Genomic DNA, 17,955 nt, shown 5'->3' with positions numbered 1-17,955 from the left:
CGAGTTTAAAAAGTTGGGACCAGTACTAAGTCTTCTTTATGGCCTGGAACTGGATCTTTTATCGACGATTCATGACGAACAAATTAATTATATGTTGATATTGCTACAGTTCACTTAAAGGGTAAGCTATCTCTTGCTACTGACAGATGTTTTTCACAGACGAAAATGCATAATATCCTCGTAGAAATCTTTACGTTCGAAGTTGATTCTCTGAAGCTAAACGGTTGAATATGTTTGAAATATATAAACTTCCTGTTTAAAGTATCTGCAGTTTTCCAGTTAATAAGCGTTTGTCACAATTACAGTTTCCAAGGTCTGTGGCAGACCAACAATATTATACTGTCTTTCCATATGTTGCGTTGATTACCTTTTATAAACTTTAAGGTGAGATTCTAGAAAGTCTAGTTGCTCAACAACACTGGTATTTGAGCATTTATATGCATTGTTGATTCTTACTCTCGAAAATCTTCTACAAATTTAGAGAACAGATAAGACTTCTGCAATAAACATGCATTCCTAAATATATATTAAACTGAAATAAACATAGATAGACAAATAAAGAAATAATAGTAAATCCGTTACAGTATCTATATGATGAGAACCTCCAGAGTTAAGCATTGAAATCCCCATAGCTTAAGATATAGCCATTAACAATGATAGGAAAAATTAGATTGTTAAAACTAACTATAGTGCATTCATTATGCGCACCATGTAACAACATTTGCTTCAAGAGGAGAGGTGTCATTAATGTGAGTAAAATGAAATGTGATATTTTGCAAATTCCACAAAAAAACTTAGGATAAATGTATGGTAAAATATATGAAGGTAAATATAAAGAAGAGATTTATACGTATGCAACAGAAAACAGGGTAATACGAGAGAACATATATTATAAACAGGTATAAAAAAGTCTTAAATCGCAAGTCATTTCTATCATATTTTAATTTTAAATATAATTTATGCACACGTGTTTAAATAAATAGTGTTAAAAAAACGGGTCTTTCCTTGATAAAACAGATTTTAATAATGACATCAGGTTAAAACTCACAAATATGGTTAATAATGACATCAGGTTAAAACTCACAAATATGGTCTCCTTTCCTTACTTATTTAAAGAATTTCTAATTGTTCTTTGTTACCTAAATTTCTCTGTTGACCATTTTTTATTTTTTCCAATTTCTTGAATAAAACCTCTACTTTGTACCTGAACACTTATGAGCAGAGAAGTTACTATAATATATTGTTACAGCTTTCATTGTTTAATATTAAGAAGAGAGATTTAAAGGCTGATAACTGTGACCGATTACATTGTCTTGTAATGATTTTATTGTTTTGAAAGTTTTATATATTCTATAGTAATTCCTGCTCTCTGAATCAAATAATATATATTTTTCTCCACCACGTAATAATTTTTTCACAAAACGTTATATGTACTCTTACATAAGTGAATAATTTTTATTAAAATTGGATCACATTTTGTGATGCTTAAAATTTTGATGACCAGTGGCTGTAGATTTCGTCAATCGTTTTAGAACCCATGAGAAACACATTGCTAGTATATCAATGGCTAACAGGCCGCATGACGTGTCATTTCTGAATAGCATTTGTTTGTGCTTGCATTTTGATATTATTTGTTTCTCTTTGATGTTATTTGTTCGTCGTATGGCAACAAAAGGTTGTGAAAAATACCCAAACATATTCTGTTATATTTGATCTAAAAAACAAAATATTTTTTTTCTTCCCAATTTGTAAAACATCATTACGTGTTTTGTTATTTTGATTGTGTTATCACTACAACTACTATACCAAAGAATATTGATAAACAAAGTAGCAGCTAATAATATTAGAACATAATCAATTGAGCAGTTTTAGAAGATTATTTTTGTTACATACAATAAACCACAGTGACATTAGCTAAGCAAAGCTACATTTAGCAAATAAAGAAAAATAAACAGCTTTAAATATATTTTTTCTATTTAAGTAATTCTTAACAAGAGAAACTGCTTCAACTTTTTATCACACTTTAAACATGTAGTAATCAACAATGTCTAGCATTTAACAGTTTTTGATTAGGTACAAGAAAAGTCGAGTAATAATCAATATAAACCCAGTTACGTACAAATTACAAACACTATATCGTGTACACATAAACTAATAGTTCGAGATTTATGGGCCCGGCATGGCCATGCGTGTTAAGACGTTCGACTCCTAATTCGAGGGTCGCGGGTTCGAATCCCGGTCGCACCAAACATGCTCGCTCTTTCAGCCGTGTGGGCGTTATAATGTGACGGTCAATCCCATTATTCGTTGGTAAAAGAGTAGCCCAAGAGTTGGCTGTGGGTGGTGATGACTAGCTGCCTCCCTCTAGTCTTACACTGCTAACTTAGGGACGGCTAATGCAGATAGCCCTCTAGTACCTTTGCTCGAAATTCAAAACAAACACACAATCGAGGTTTATGGTAAAGTGCACTTTCATAATGCAGGAAGAATATGCGCAGTATTTAAACTAAAAATCGAAACGTAGGAACCAAGAACTGGAAAAGAAGAGGAAAGGTCAGGGAAGAAATGCAGTGAAAAGTGAGGGCCGTAGAAAGCTTGAAGAGTAACGTTAAACGAGACAGTAAAACCTTCAATGACTCCTCATGGCTGTTTAATATGATAAACTAAGCATTCCAATATGTGTGTGTGTTCTTATAGCAAAGCCACATCGCGCTATCTGCTGTGTCCATCGTTGTAACATTCCAATGCAATATGCCCCACTCCCAGTGGCACAGCCTTATATCATTGCAACGCTAGAAACCGGGTTTAGATGCCTGTGGTAGGTAGAGTGCAGATAGCCCATTGTGTAGTTTTCTACTTAATTATACACAAACATTTCCAATGCAATATATTAAATGACATTACTACTAAAAGTCCGTAAAATATACTGTGTAACTGAGAAATACCCGGTTGCGCAAGAAATTATCTTACTATACACAAGTGTTTAGAGGCCTGAGCAATGGCCACTCACAGTTTCTGCAAAGAAAGTCAAAATCTAAATCTCTTTCAACAGCTTGATAAAGTAATAATGGCCCCGTTTGAGCTCCTTTAACAACCAATTCACGAGGAGAATACAGTTCACTAGCACGTTTCGTGAAAGTACGCTAGTATAAGAAACCCTAGAGGATATCAGCTTCTTCTTAAGTACATTTATATATGCTCTCAATATTTTATTGGACATTGCCTAAAACCAACACCATGTTTCTCTCCACGGTTGGCAAACAGCAGTGTAGACTAAAATCACTCTCTTCACAAGTTAGACACCTAGTGTGGTTCTATGGAGCGAGAGTGGCTATAATTTACAAGTGAGTGAACAGGAAACCTCTCAAGACTTATGATAAAGATGGAAGAATTATTTAACCGAAAAGTAAGTGCGGGTAGGTGTTAAACAATTATCAAATATGTGTAAAAGTGTTTTAGTTGAAAAAAGTTACATCTGTTTTATAAGTTCGTCATGGCTCCCATTATCACTAAAGTTTGGTGTGATACGCAATAATAATCTACATTGATTAACACATGAACAAGGGTGGTGACGAAAATAAGTCTTCCAATCTTCAAGATGTGTAGATCGTAACTTTTTATCTTTAAGACGTTATTATTCGTCAGTTTACAGATCTCAATAATTACAGCGAAACGAATGAGGTTTTCGAATATTTAGCTAGCTAATTCTAATACCTTTGGACCCAAAATAAAACGGGTTTTTCGAACTCCCAAAATAGGTGGAGATAAATAACCCGAATTAGATGCGGAGGCAGTGTCTACAAGGTCTGACGACTCTTGGCATCAAGTTGAGGCTTAGTCGGTAAGAGTAGAGGTAGAGTAGAGTTATACGTGATATAAGAAGTAGTCTCCAAAGATTTCATAACCATTGATTTTTTTCTTTAATGCCGAAGGGCTTTAAAGCTCATTCCAATAAACATTAAAATGCAACAACTAAAATACTGTCGAATAGACGAATAACGCAAGGTTATGAATGCCCTGAAGGTACTCAGAGCAGCAGTAGAGTGCTGTTTTAAATAACACAGTGTCCGATCTGTATGTTATAATTAATGAAAAATACGTTATGTCCATTAACAAAAAACTCAATCAGTAAAACGAAGACAGACGAGACAATAGTTCTAACGAAGGTAAAACATCTTACCAGTACGTGATTTTGAACTTACTAAATGTCTAGAACGTCGTTCTTTGTCACAAATGTTCTCATATATTTTGAGCTTAAGGAATGTGCTTTTTTATACAGGTTGAGAGCCATCTGGCATAGAGCCTACTTATTCCTTCGCACTTAAAGGACGCTCAATGTTTTTACATGACCTTTTGTCTTAAATCCTTGAAATATTTTTAACATAATTTAATTTCAACTTGCTTATAAATTATTCCTAATATTAAAACTAATTTCTTTGTAATGTCTCATAAATGTTGTCCTAACTGTAGCAAAAATAAAATTGTTTGTTTTGTGCCCAACTACTCGAGGACTGTCAACAGTAATTGACCTAAATTAGACAAGAGGAAAGACAACTAGCCAACACCACCCACCGCCAACTTTAAAGCTATTCTTTTATAAGCTGAAAAAACGAATATCTTCGATGACGAGGATTCGCATCTGTGACCCGTATGTTGTAAACAGAATGCTCTAGCCAACAGGCTATGCTAGGCCTTGTTACTAAAAGTGACAGTGATTTTAAACTATTCATAATAACACCTCTAGATGTCGTTCTTTAAATCTTGTTCTATCTTACTGATAACATTCCATTAAACTATAAATTTTTAATGTTGTCATCGTGTTTAGCACATTAAGTTAAATATGGCATTTCGAAATTCTGTGACTATATCAATTCATGATTTCTGGGACTCAGGAAGATATGACAGCATTTTTTGTACTGATACTAAAAGTACAGTATTGCCATATGTTAAACGATACTGAACTTCAGATAAAAAATACACTATTAAAAATAATTATATAAACGATAAAGAAAAAGGATATAAAAGGCAAGTAATACGGGAAAACCACACTTATTTTGTGTGAAAACTAATTTCAGTAACGTCACGTACTCATAATTTCAACCATGACTGGTGGTCATTCAGTTAATCATAAAGTGGCACACTAGTCTAAAGTCTGTAAAGATATAGGTAGTCATGTCTTCAAAGGTTGAAATACTGCATGCCATATGTATTAAAAACCCAAGTTTTGGATGACCAAGGATACTCCATGCGTAATGTTACGAAAGACTGCATGCTCCAGTAGCAACTGTATGCAAAGGTTCGAAGAAGCACAGCTTGCTTGAAAACCTAAAATATCCAAAAAATGATACATATCACTGATAGACGAAAATCGAATTCAGATCTTGCTACATAATTTTGTCATCAATACTTGTTTAAGTTTTTGTTTTGTTTTCACATTTTGTTCGACGGCAAACAAGGGAAAGGTCTTTGTAGTAAATGTACAACATCTGAAGCGAAGCATGATTTGAGGGTCGCTCCAAGTTTGGGCCTGCACCTCAGCTAATGATGTCGGCGAGTTATTCAAAACTCATATTGTTTTACCTACTACAAAATCAAGCAGATACTCATTGGTCATCTTCAGGTTAACAAAGAGAGTTCGCAAGTGACCATTGCCGGACAAATGCCTCAGGAACGAGAGTATAAACAAGTACGAGACTGTAGGGAGCGTTGCAGTTGGATGTTAGGTTATTAATTAGTACAGATATAAAGGTGCTCCTTTATACTGGTTTAATTTTGGTTTGAGTTGATGTATAGGTAGGTCTTCTTTTATTTTGCGTTTCTTTACATTTGTTTCCTTACTTAGTATGTGGGGGCTTTCTATGGTTATGATGTGTTTATTTGATTTGCAGTGTTCAAAAACGTGTGAAGGTTGTTTTTTTTCGTCCTGTGAATCTAGTTTCATTTTTCTGCTTGTTTCTCCAATATAGAAGTCATGGCAGTTGTTGGATTGTATTTTATAAATTATGTTTGTGTTGTGTTTGTCAGTGTAGTTGTTACATTGTATGGACTTCAGTTTTGTACCTGGTTTTTGAAGAAAAATGATGTTTTCTGGAATGTTGTGTTTTGTTATAAGTTTTTTCCAAATGTTGGTTATTTTTTCGCTGATGTCAGGAACATATGGTATGCAGCAGTATAAGGTTTTGTAGTTTGTTGTATCTTGGAATTTATTGTTGTTTGTTTGTTGTTAGGTATAATTTTTTCCACGGCTTTTTGAGGAAATTTGTTGATGTTGATGAAGTGTTGTTTTATTTTGTTGGTTTCATCGATAATTTTATCGGATGAGCATAAATTTGTGGCTGTGTTTATTTCTTTTCTTAAATGTTGAGTTATTATTTTGTTTCATGTGCTGAATCCCACAGAATGTATAATTCAGTACGGGTGATTTTTCTGTGGATTTCTGTTTTGAATTGTGTATCAGTTCTATTGATTTTGAGATTAAAAATGCTATTTGGTTAGTTTTTTCCTGTTCACAGGTGAACTTAATGTTGGGGTGTATCGAGTTTGATATGCTAATATCAAGAGAAAAGTTTCATCTTATTTACCCCCAAAAGAGAGTACCTTATTTCCTTATTATTATTATTTATATGTCAATTAATTATTTACTTGGGAAAGCAGTCACCTTCTCACAACTGTCTGCATGCAGTGAAGGGTGATATAGATGTGGGACGTTGTGAGCTTGAGCACCCACGTCACGCTCTACTAATTTCTATATCTACTTCTATATCTATTGCTACTCTTTATTTCTTATGTGAGACTGGCGAATGGAATTTAAGACTGGTAGACGGTGTATCCCCACCGCAGTGTGGGTCCTACTTCTTTAGTCACCTCCAAAACCTAGAGAACATTTTATAATCCCACATTGTAGCTTGTACCTGGGATTTTTTTCAGTTGATGCAGCGTTTTTGTTAAATTTGTTTTTGTTTCGGCTTGTTTTTGAGTTATATCAAACTAATATAACTAAACCAATAGAACTGTGTGTATGTATATATAGTGGTAATAAATCATTTATTGAGTAGGCTACACGTAAGATAATATACAATCAGTTTTTGTGATATCTGAATGACAAATATAATGTGTTACATGCAAGACAGTAAGGATACGATGGGTATTTTGAACACAGACGTATTTCACACATCAAGCAGTTTGTTAAGCAATGAACACTAGGGCTTGTTATGCGAGGAACTAAATATAAATTTGGCAACATCCATCAGATACAAGCTGAATATCAAGAAAGATTATTTATCTCTTCATACATGTACAACGTACAAACAAATTATGTTAAAATAATTGAAGTAGTTATTATAAGTAAAATGCGGTGATGTAATCTGTTAAAAATAAGTAAAAGTACTGAAGAGAAACCATGGTTACAATCTCACGAATTGCACACTTTACTTTTGCCTGATTTTTAATTGGATTTTTTTAAAGCTTTTAAAAGTTAAGTTTGACGTATCGATCCGAAATTATGTGGGAAAACAAACTATCAACATTGCTTCCTCCCTAGAGGCACAGGTGTACGTTTGCGGACTTAAAACACTGAAGTCGGGTTTCGACACCCGCGATGCACACAGCTATCCATTTTATATTTTTGTACTTAACTATAAACAAATTACAAATAATGGTTTATCAGATATTTTTCTTGATAGTGGAAATAAACAGTATATTTAACAATGAATGTTGCTTAAGCCACAAAATTATGTCAGTTGAGACATGTTAAAATATTTGTAAAATTATATAAATAAAAAAGAGCAAAATAATCTCTTTACGGGATGTCATGTTAAAAAAACAAATAAGAACACTCCATTATTGCTTTGGATTTTTCTGTTACAACAAATGTTTACACTCTAATTGACGTCTGCATATAAATATTAGATGTTGGTATCTGGTTTTGAAAGAAAGTTTTATAAATTAGCCTTTATTCCAGTTTCGTGGTTTATTTTATTACTCGAGATGGCAGATGAAAAAGAAAATGGTTTCTCTGCTCTTCAAGAAGTATCGTGTATTAGAGACACATACAACTGAATATTACAAGCAAAAATCGTAAAGAATAAAAGATGTCGCTGTGGTATCATTAACCACGCGGAAAATTATTTCAACTCCAAGAATTCTTTTGCTATCATGGTTATGTATGCAAACCAGATGCTACAAAAGACCGTTGGTTGGTTTCTTTCACACGTATCACAATTAAAATGCACACGAGAATGATTAGTTTATATTAAACTACGTTAATATTCTGAAGGTAGACACAAATATTTTCATTTGAGTTTCACATATAAAAATAATAATACGAATACACACAAAAATTGTTACTTTACTAAATATTTCTAAAGCATCGTGGGTGACTTACAATTTCTCTATTCTGATTCTCTGATTACTTGTTTGTTTTGAATTTCTCGCAAAGTTGTGAGTGAACAATCTGCGCTGGTCGACCCCAATGTAGCAGTGTAAGACTAGTCATCACCATCCGCCGCCACCTCTTGGGCTACTCTTTTATCAACGAATAATGGGATTTACTGCACATTATAACGCATCCACGGCTGAAAGGATGATAATGTGTAGGACAAACATCACTTGCCTTGGAAGTAAGACTTAAAGAACACCAATGTCGATGAATCTAGGTAGTTTTATTATATATCTGAAAGCTTGATTTCGAAGCATTTGAATTACAACCTGGTAAAACAAAGTAAACTAAAGATGCCACAGATCCACAGGTTAGATACTTCGACTGATAGTTCACACGCATTTATAATCCAAATCACTTTCACTGGTTTGTTATAGCCTTTAAGAAAGCACGTAACTTAAACCATGTGACGTTGTTACGTATTATAATTTATCTCAGGCGAGTCTCCGATTTATTATGTTGCGTACACTATATATTAATATTTCAAATAGCTGGAAATTATAATTTTAATCTGGAAGTTAATTGAATTTCAAAATATACCAAATTTATGATATTCGTCAACAAGAATTAATAAACACAATTTTCTTTCTCAACACAATTATGTTTTAATATTAAAGGTACAATATAATTTATGATAATAGATATTAAAAATATTGGTTTACATATAAGAGTTTTACAAAGTTACAAACTATACCGAGTTTTCCATCTGGTTTAAAACTGAATATTTTATTGACGGACCAGTCTCACGACGAGAAAATTAATTCTGGGTTTAAGCAAGCTAGCTTGGCTAGCCTCACGCCGCTTGTGAACTGATTTTTACCAACGAATATTTTTAATGTCCTCTATAAATACTAACATCCGCAGTTAATTCACAAAAATTAAACGGGTTGTAATGTTTGAAATCTATAAAAGTTCCTGGTCAAATATATGTAGTTTTGTGATTAGTAAGTGTTTATCACAATTATAGCTCCTAAGGTTTATAGCATACTGACTGTAGCTGACCAATAATATTTTATCACTGTCTCTTGGCGCGTCGATTTATGAGCTTTTTGGCGAGGTTTTAGAAAATTCAATTGCCAACAATACTGGCAATCACTCGTATTTTACACAACTCGTACATTTTTTAATCTTAATTGTACAAATTTGGAGAGCAGACAGGACTTGCATAATACACATTTAACAATATACATTACATACATTAAACCGAAACAAACGTAGATATTAAATCACTAGTATTACAGTAAATCCATTACAACATATATTTGTGTTTCCAGTATTGGATTGAAATCCATAGCACTATTACACCAACAATGGTCTTTCAACAAGTACAATTACGAAAAATAAATACAACAAATTCACCATCTTCAACTTAAGTGAATAAAGAATGTAGGATATGATACTTTGAAGAGTTTTATATGATGTAAATAAATAGCCTTCATTTTCTTCTTATATATATTTATTTCGTTTATATAAGAGATAACTTTAGGGCTAAACTGAAACTCTTTAAAACATGGCGGGAGAATTAATTATCGTGAGGTAAAAGAAGGTCTAATACGCTCAGCGAATACGTTTGACAAGAAACTCTTTTTATGGGTCATAATGCTCGACTGTCAATCTGTAAAATAAATACTATTGTTACTGTACAAGAATATTTTTATTTCAATGATACAGTTCAAATGGAAGACATTAACAGCTTCAAACAACCATAACTGTTCAAATAACTATTTAGCGCTTCCTTCCTATTTATCCTGAAACCTGAATTTACAACGGTGTACTTGAAAATAACTTTATCTGAAGTTGGATAGCAATGGAACAAGTAAATTGTTATAACTATTTGAAGGGCAATTCTATTAAGTCAAATTAAAAAAAAATTATACACGAAAATAATAACAACAACAAAATAATCACAAACTTATTGGAAAATAAAATAAAATGGTACACTGATATAAAGATAAATTATTGGACATAAGTGCAGGTCAAGCTTTAAACGCAATTCCGTTGTTTATTGTTTTACTCGAAATAAAAGTAGTTTAATGTAATTAGAATTATTATAAAAGTACATTTGTGTATGAATTTCCTTCTTGATGTTAATAATGAAAGAGAATGTTTTATAGATTTCTATATGAACCCTTCATAGTAGTCTTCTATATAATAAACGGTGTCAACGATAGGGGAACTCTTTAGGACTACTACGCCATACACGTAATTTGGTCGGATCTCCTGACATCTTGGTGTTCTAAGTTGCAATTATTTGAGGCAAGCAATATAATTTTTCAATGATATAAATATAAAGAAATTTTATCTAAAATATACAGATATGTAAATGCATATGCGTGTGTATACACGAATCACGAAAACTGTCGAATGGAGATTTTGCTTAGTATTATGTCTACTAATTATCGAGAAACGAATTTTAGTATCTTAAATAGTTTATTATTTGTCGTTTACATAACTGAAATACACCATATGCACACAAAATGCTAAACAGATAGGTCAGAGACTCCTATGGTTCAGGCATTAAAATTCTAATTCTAGATTATAGACTAGATGGTAACATCTGCTCCTGATACAACTACTCATAACTGAAAAGTAAGACTGACTATCACCTTTATGACGCAACTACAGTTAAAAAATGTGTGGTGTGATTTGTGGTTTCATGTTCTGAACCTACACATCTCGTTTGTTTGTTGTTGTTTTTAATTTCGCGCTTAGCTACACGAAGTCTATCTGCTCTATTCGTCCATAATTTAACATTTAAAGACAAGGCTGAAAGCAGCTAGTCATTAACAACCACCGTCAATTCTTGGGCTACTCATTTACCAACCAATAGTGGAATTGTCCGTCACATTATAACGCCCCCATGGCTGAAATGGCGAGTATGTTCAATGGAAAGGGATTCGGAACTCGCAACTTTAAGAACGCAAGTCAAACGCTCTAACTACTTAATTAATTATGACAGGCATCTAAGACTCTCGAGTCTCTAGTCCCATAAGCTAACAATTAGGTTATATCTGATCCGATTCACCGGAAAACTTTTTATTATTAAGTTTACGCTCAAGATGAAAATCGAACAATCGGTGTTTTGGCCTCATTAAATAACTCGATCCAAAATATTTGCGTTTTTTTTAAGTTTTGAATATTTTATGGTGTGAAAACAAAAATTTTTCAACTGAAGGTTCAGTGAAAAAATAACTAACATTTGTAAAGAAAGTCACCATGATCAGCACAATGATTGCTACATTTATCACACCTTTTTTATTATGATTTCCGTTGAAAAAACATTCCCGAAATATCTTAATTTCTACGCAGGGTTAGAACAGTCGTATCGTTTAGTCCAGGTGAATAAGGCACTCGATTAGTAAACTGAAGACCGCGGATTCGAATCCCGTCACACCAAACATGCTCGCCCTTTCAGCCGTGGGGGCGTTATAATGTGAAAGTCAATCCCACTGTTCGTTAGCAAAAGAGTAGCCCAAGAGTTGGCGGTGGGTGGTGATGACCAGTTGTCTTTCCTCTGGTCTTACACTGCTAAATTAGGGAAGGCTAGCGCAGATAGCTCTTGTGTAGCTTTGCACGAAATTCAAAACAAAAATCGTTTTGTCATTTTCATTCACTGGGGCCTCCTTTTTTTTTTTTTTCCTGTGTCTCAGTTTATCTATACTGTTCAGAGTTTCTTGTGTCTCAGCTTATTCTGTGCTATTCAGAGAGTTGGTAAGGTTTTCAAAAGTGCTGACAAGAAAACAATCTTCGTTGAAAGCATTTTAAATATTTCTAATTCTTTAAGCAAAGTTTTATGTCTACCAGGTTTAATATTTTATTCTCCGATATTCTATTATATTATTCTCTTTTCCTCTCGTGCAGCTTTGTGCTTAATTACAAACAAACAAATCTGCATTCCAGTAAGGCTTACGTTGAAACACGGTAACTACTTATATAGTTCTAATATATCTTTTGGGCCCGACATGAACAAGTGTGTTAAGGCGCTCGACTCGTAATCTGAGGGTCGCGAGTTCGAATCCCGGTCACAACAAACATGCTTGCCCTTTCAGTATAATGTTATAATGTGACGGTCAATCCCACTATTCGTTGATAAAAGAGAAGCCCAAGAGTTGGCGGTTGGCGGTGGGTGGTGATGACTATCTGTCTTCCCTCTAGTCTTACACTGCTAAATTAGGGACGGCTAGCACAGATAGCCCTCGAGTAACTTTGCGCGAAATTAAAAACAAACAATATATCTTTTTAAAAGTATTTGTCTTAGAATGGTTTGTTTCTTATAACACTACATTGATTTTCTTGTTCCTTTCCACACTGAATGATCAGATTAAAAACAGATATATACTACTAACAGATATAGCGTACACAATGATAACTCCTATGACAAGTATTTCAAAACTGTATCTCACAATAAGTTAACAGCTACCCTCACAATATCACAGAAGTATATCTGCTTATCTCAATGCTAGAAAGCAGGTTTTGAAAACCGGAGTGGGCAGCACATAGATAGCCCATTATATAATTTTGTACTTAATTTCATACAAGCAAACAAATTATTGAAGTAGTCGCGAGAGTTTCATCAAACGAAGAATAATGTCCGCCGCTGGTACAGCAGTAAGTTTACGGACTTACTTTGTTAAAATCAGGAGTTCGATTCCCCTCGGAGGACTCAGCAGATAGTCAGATGTGGCTTTGTTATAAGAAAACATACACACGACGAATAATTAAGAAGACATAACAACACAAAATATATATATATATTACATATGACAGTGAAGGTATCTCTCAGAGCAAAATACGTTCATTAGGGTATCGTCAGGGTAAAAGGTTTTCTGGGAACCACTGTCTGTGGAATCACTAACCATATGAAATAAATGAGCCTAAACCTGAGACGTTCGTTTTACAGTTGTGGTATCGTTCGTGATTCTGGTGCTACAAGTGATTCCTGTTTTGCTTAATTGATAAAAATTATGAACCAAGTACACATCGCTATTGTGTTAAATGTTCCTAAAATTTTGCCAGTTAGTTAATTTGGTCTGTTTTTCTGGTGATCTATTTGTATGGGAATATTCTTGCAAAGTGGACAGATCGTGTATACATTTTTCATGGAACTACAAAGCCCTAAATTAATCCAAAATTTTATATCCAGTGTAGTTCGAGAGTCTCTTATGTTTCAATAAAAACGCATGCAGATCTATCGAGGTTATTGTTGTCGTTTTAGTTTCAAAATGGACTATGTGTGCTCTGCCCACCGCGAAATATCAAACCCCAAGTAATAGCGTTTAAGTTCGTAAACTTACTACCAACACACCTCAGTAATTCTGTTGAATATAAATTTTATATCTGATTTGAAGCTCACAGTGCGTAAAATGTTGCTGGTTTGAGTTGTTCAAGATATAATTTATGTGTGCGTGTATCTAAAAGCTAATGTAGGTCATTTCTAAATAAATAAAATTGTGTATTTTAAATATTATACAATAAAAAATCTTGATTACCTTGGACTATTTAGTCTTGTGTATGTATTTAATGTTTATGATCAGTTTTGGTTCACACTCAGTTTACCTTAGCATGTGATGTTGGATCTGTCTTGTGTCTGGAGGTAACAAGGGAATCCAACAAACAATATGTATTTAATGTTTATGATCAGTTTTGTTCACACTCAGTTTACCTTAGCATGTGATGTTGGATCTGTCTTGTGTCTGGAGGTAACAAGGGAATCAACAAACAATATGTATTTAATGTTTATGATCAGTTTTGTTCACACTCAGTTTACCTTAGCATGTGATGTTGGATCTGTCTTGTGTCTGAGGTAACAAGGGAATCCAACAAACAATATGTATTTAATGTTTATGATCAGTTTTGTTCACACTCAGTTTACCTTAGCATGTGATGTTGGATCTGTCTTGTGTCTGGAGGTAACAAGGGAATCCAACAAACAATATGTATTTAATGTTTATGATTAGTTTTGTTCACACTCAGTTTACCCTAGCATATGATGTTGGATCTGTCTTGTGTCTGAAGGTAACAAGAGAATCCAACAAACAATATGTATTTAATGTTTATTATCAGTTTTGTTCACACTCAATCTACCTTAGCATGTGATGTTGGATCTGCCTAGTATAAATTCAGTTAACTGTTTGTTTGTTTCGGAATTTTACGCAAAACCTATTTGAGCCCAATCGGCTTTAATTTTGAACTGATAGACTAGAAGGAAGGTAGATCATCAATAGCACCTACCGCCTTCTCTCTTAGGCTGCCTCTATTACCTAACTGAATAGCAGGCTTTGATCATTACTTTTAAATTAAACACACGACCCAAAAGTGCAAAAGACATTTTTGGGACAGTAAGATGTGAACCATAAATCCTCAGTTTATGCTGTAACTCATATTGAAAAAATTAAATCGTTTGTGTTTCTTGTGGAGCGACACTGATATTGATATAATTTTGATAACTTAACGGAAAACCGAAAATAAAAACATTTTTTGGTTTCGCAAAATAAATGATTTACTTGTTATTAAGGTAACTTCAACTCATCTTGTTTCATACGTAACGTGTCAATAAATTTCACCTAAACGAAAATACAACAGAACCTTCTGATGCTGTTACTAACTTTAGATATAAACAAGGAAATTTTTTCTAATTGTAGGAAAATATTAACACCAATTGAGATTTGAACTTACACCAAACGACTTGTTAAAAATGTTGGAAAGTAGTACATATGTTTACGTACAGATGGCGAAACAACATGTAAAATATGGCATTTGAACTTCGAAATATTTCCAGTTAAACACGAAAGTGCACAATGGACAAGCTAGATACCAGTTCTCTTTGCCTACGACGGGTATCGAACCCCCTTTTCTAGGATTATAACTCCGCAGATATATCGCGTTGCCATTGGAGGGCGCTTCGAAAAGACGAATTCAAAGAAATATAATGATCGCTTATAATTGGCTATACCTTTTAAACTTAAATATTTAAAGCTTAAAATTAATTATTCTTGGGTTTCACGATAAAAATGTGTTGAATATTTGGGTGAAACATTAACATCATAAATAGAGCGACTACATTCAATTTTTAGAATTATTAATTGCACATAGTTTACATGTAAAAAATATCAACACTTCACAGTGAGAAATGTATCGATACTTTAATAGCACGAATATAATTAAATATTAATTACTAATACTTGTAATTCTTGATTAATTTTATTATGTTTGATTGTTTAGAATTATTGGTTTCAATAGTAGTAATGTCACAAATAATGGAGGGTTTTAACCATTAGTGTTACTCTTTGTATAAAAGTAAAAATTATAACTAGTATTGTAACCGTCGTTGGCCGGGTTTACGTAAAAAGGAACTCGCTCTTTTCGTATTGGCCCGGCGTGGCCAAGCGTGTTAAGGCGTGCGACTCGTAATATGCGGGTCGCGGGTTCGAATCCCCGTCGCGCCAAACATGCTAGCTTTTTCAGCCGTTGGGGCGTTATAGTGTGACGGTCAATCCCACTATTCGTTGGTAAAAGAGTAGCCCAAGAGTTGGCGGTGGGTGGTGATGACTAGCTGCCTTCCCTCTAGTCTTACACTACTAAATTAGGGACGGCTAGCACAGATAGCCCTCGAATAGCTTTGTGCGAAATTCAAAAAACAAACAAACAAACTTTCCGTATTTCGATATGTAAAAAATGTCTTGGGGATTTATTTAAAAAACAACAACTTACATTTGATTTTTGAAAATAAAATACGAACCTGTTTTAAATTAGTGCTTCGTTATGAACAATATTTTCGTTAAGTTGACGTTGTTTTTCGTACATTCTCAAGGATAACTTCGAGAATATTCAAATTTTCTTATAAACGTATGAGTACTTGTTTTGGTAAGCAAGATAAATCAATCCGTTAAATCCACCCTGTTTGTGATGTTAAATATATAATGTATCATTAGATGTTCAGTTAATGATATATTAAGAAATACTATAATACTACATTTTAAATTACAACTTAACTCAAACTTTCTCAAAAATATCAACTATTCGATTCATTCGTATAATGTGTATGCAGCAAACGATAGACGCGTATATCACCGACAAATTATCGTTTTGCGCACCTCAAATATGGTAAACGCAGCGGACAATCAAGCAAACAAACAGAGTGATTTTGATTATATATATATATTTTAAAGGTTTGAATGTACATAAACACAAAGTTTCTTCTGTCTACCATTTAGTTAATATTATTTATTTGTAACTTCTCACATGTATGGCTTTCCTTTGGATGTTATTAATGTCTAACATTAGAAAATAAATGAAAAAAATTTCTCATTTTCTTCTCCTGTAGGTAAATTATTTAAGTAGTTTTACGTTATCTAATCTGCATGACACGGAGTGTTTGTTTGTTTGTTTTGAATTTTCGCACAAAACTACTCGAGGGCTATTTATGCTAGCCGTCCCTAATTTAGCAGTGTAAGACTAGAGGGAAGGCAGCTAGTCATCACCACCCACCGCCAACTCTTGGGCTACTCTTTTACCAACGAATAGTGGGATTGACCGTCACATTATAACGCCCCCACGGCTGGGAGGGCGAGCATGTTTGGCGCGACGAGGATGCGAACCCGCGACCCTCAGATTACGAGTCGCATGCCTTAACACGCTTGGCCTTGCAGGGTCTGACACGGAGTGTTCTGTATATGTTTCACGTTCTTCTTTATTAACACGTCTCTCTGAAGTCAACAGTGGTCTTTACTAAGTTTAGTCTTAAAACTCTCAAAGAGGGTAGTTTTAAATGTATCGTTTTGAGACGAATTTGCGTTTTTTAAGATGACATATTTTTAAGGGAAATCCAGCATTCTTAAGTCTAGATACAAGCTAGCACTAAAGTTTATCCGTTCGGAGTAAATACAATATATATAATAAATAAAGCCACATCCTCAGCGTTATTAATTAAGCAGTCCCAGTCTTTTATGCTTCTGATGTCACCTTTTTTATGTTTAGGTTTCAACTGAGATACAAACGCTTTTACCTGCGATTCGGTAAAGAAGGTCAAAGCATCACGATAGTCAGCAGTAGGATAAGCAGAGAGGAACACTTTGAAAGCATCTACATGTATAACACTGTACTCGGCTTGCTGCACAGTATCTACCAAGGTGGTTCTGAACAGTTCCTGAATACCTCTGGTGGTCGTTTGGAGACTTCACGTTTCTTGTATTTGGCCGTTAAGCTTGTGATGCACTTATGAATTACATTCACCTTATCACTTCAAATCACTTTTTTGCAGTTAAAACGGTAAAAAGAGTGAGGAAAATGTCTTCTTGTTAGTTAATTTTAGTTAAAATTAAGAATCACTAAAAGTTGTATTTTTTTCAACAAAAACGTCCCCCATTGATTCATAAGGGGACTGCCAACATTTAAGTAGTTTGCTGAGTTTCGCCCTACAGTGTGCTTTGTTTTTACAAAAAGTTTTAATACATTTGTCATCTTAAACTACCTTGAATGCTTGGAACTCCCAAGTTTCCCTCAGAGTAATAATAATCCAC

At 33.9% G+C, this 17,955-nt stretch overlaps 1 protein-coding gene across 1 annotated transcript; it reads left to right on the top strand.

Annotated features, from left to right (window-relative positions):
- Positions 1-3,657: 3,657 nt before the first annotated feature.
- Positions 3,658-17,746, top strand: LOC143230740 (uncharacterized). The gene is made up of 2 exons (XM_076464824.1): positions 3,658-3,841; positions 17,414-17,746. Exons 1-2 carry the CDS (start codon positions 3,783-3,785, stop codon positions 17,655-17,657), a joined length of 303 nt encoding a protein of 100 aa, XP_076320939.1. The 5' UTR covers positions 3,658-3,782; the 3' UTR covers positions 17,658-17,746.
- The last annotated feature ends 209 nt before the right edge of the window (positions 17,747-17,955 follow it).

This window comes from Tachypleus tridentatus, chromosome 10 (genome assembly GCF_004210375.1).
Source record: "Tachypleus tridentatus isolate NWPU-2018 chromosome 10, ASM421037v1, whole genome shotgun sequence".
NCBI classification, from domain to species: domain Eukaryota; kingdom Metazoa; phylum Arthropoda; class Merostomata; order Xiphosura; family Limulidae; genus Tachypleus; species Tachypleus tridentatus.
This window is presented reverse-complemented; position numbering and strand designations above follow the sequence as displayed.

Coding starts and splice junctions, on each gene's coding strand:
- LOC143230740 (XM_076464824.1), top strand. CDS start 3,783: ATGCGGAGGCAGTGTCTACAAGGTCTGACGACTCTTGGCATCAAGTTG. Junction 3,842..17,413: donor ATCAAGTTGAGGCTTAGTCG/GTAAGAGTAGAG, acceptor TTTTATGTTTAG/GTTTCAACTGAGATACAAAC.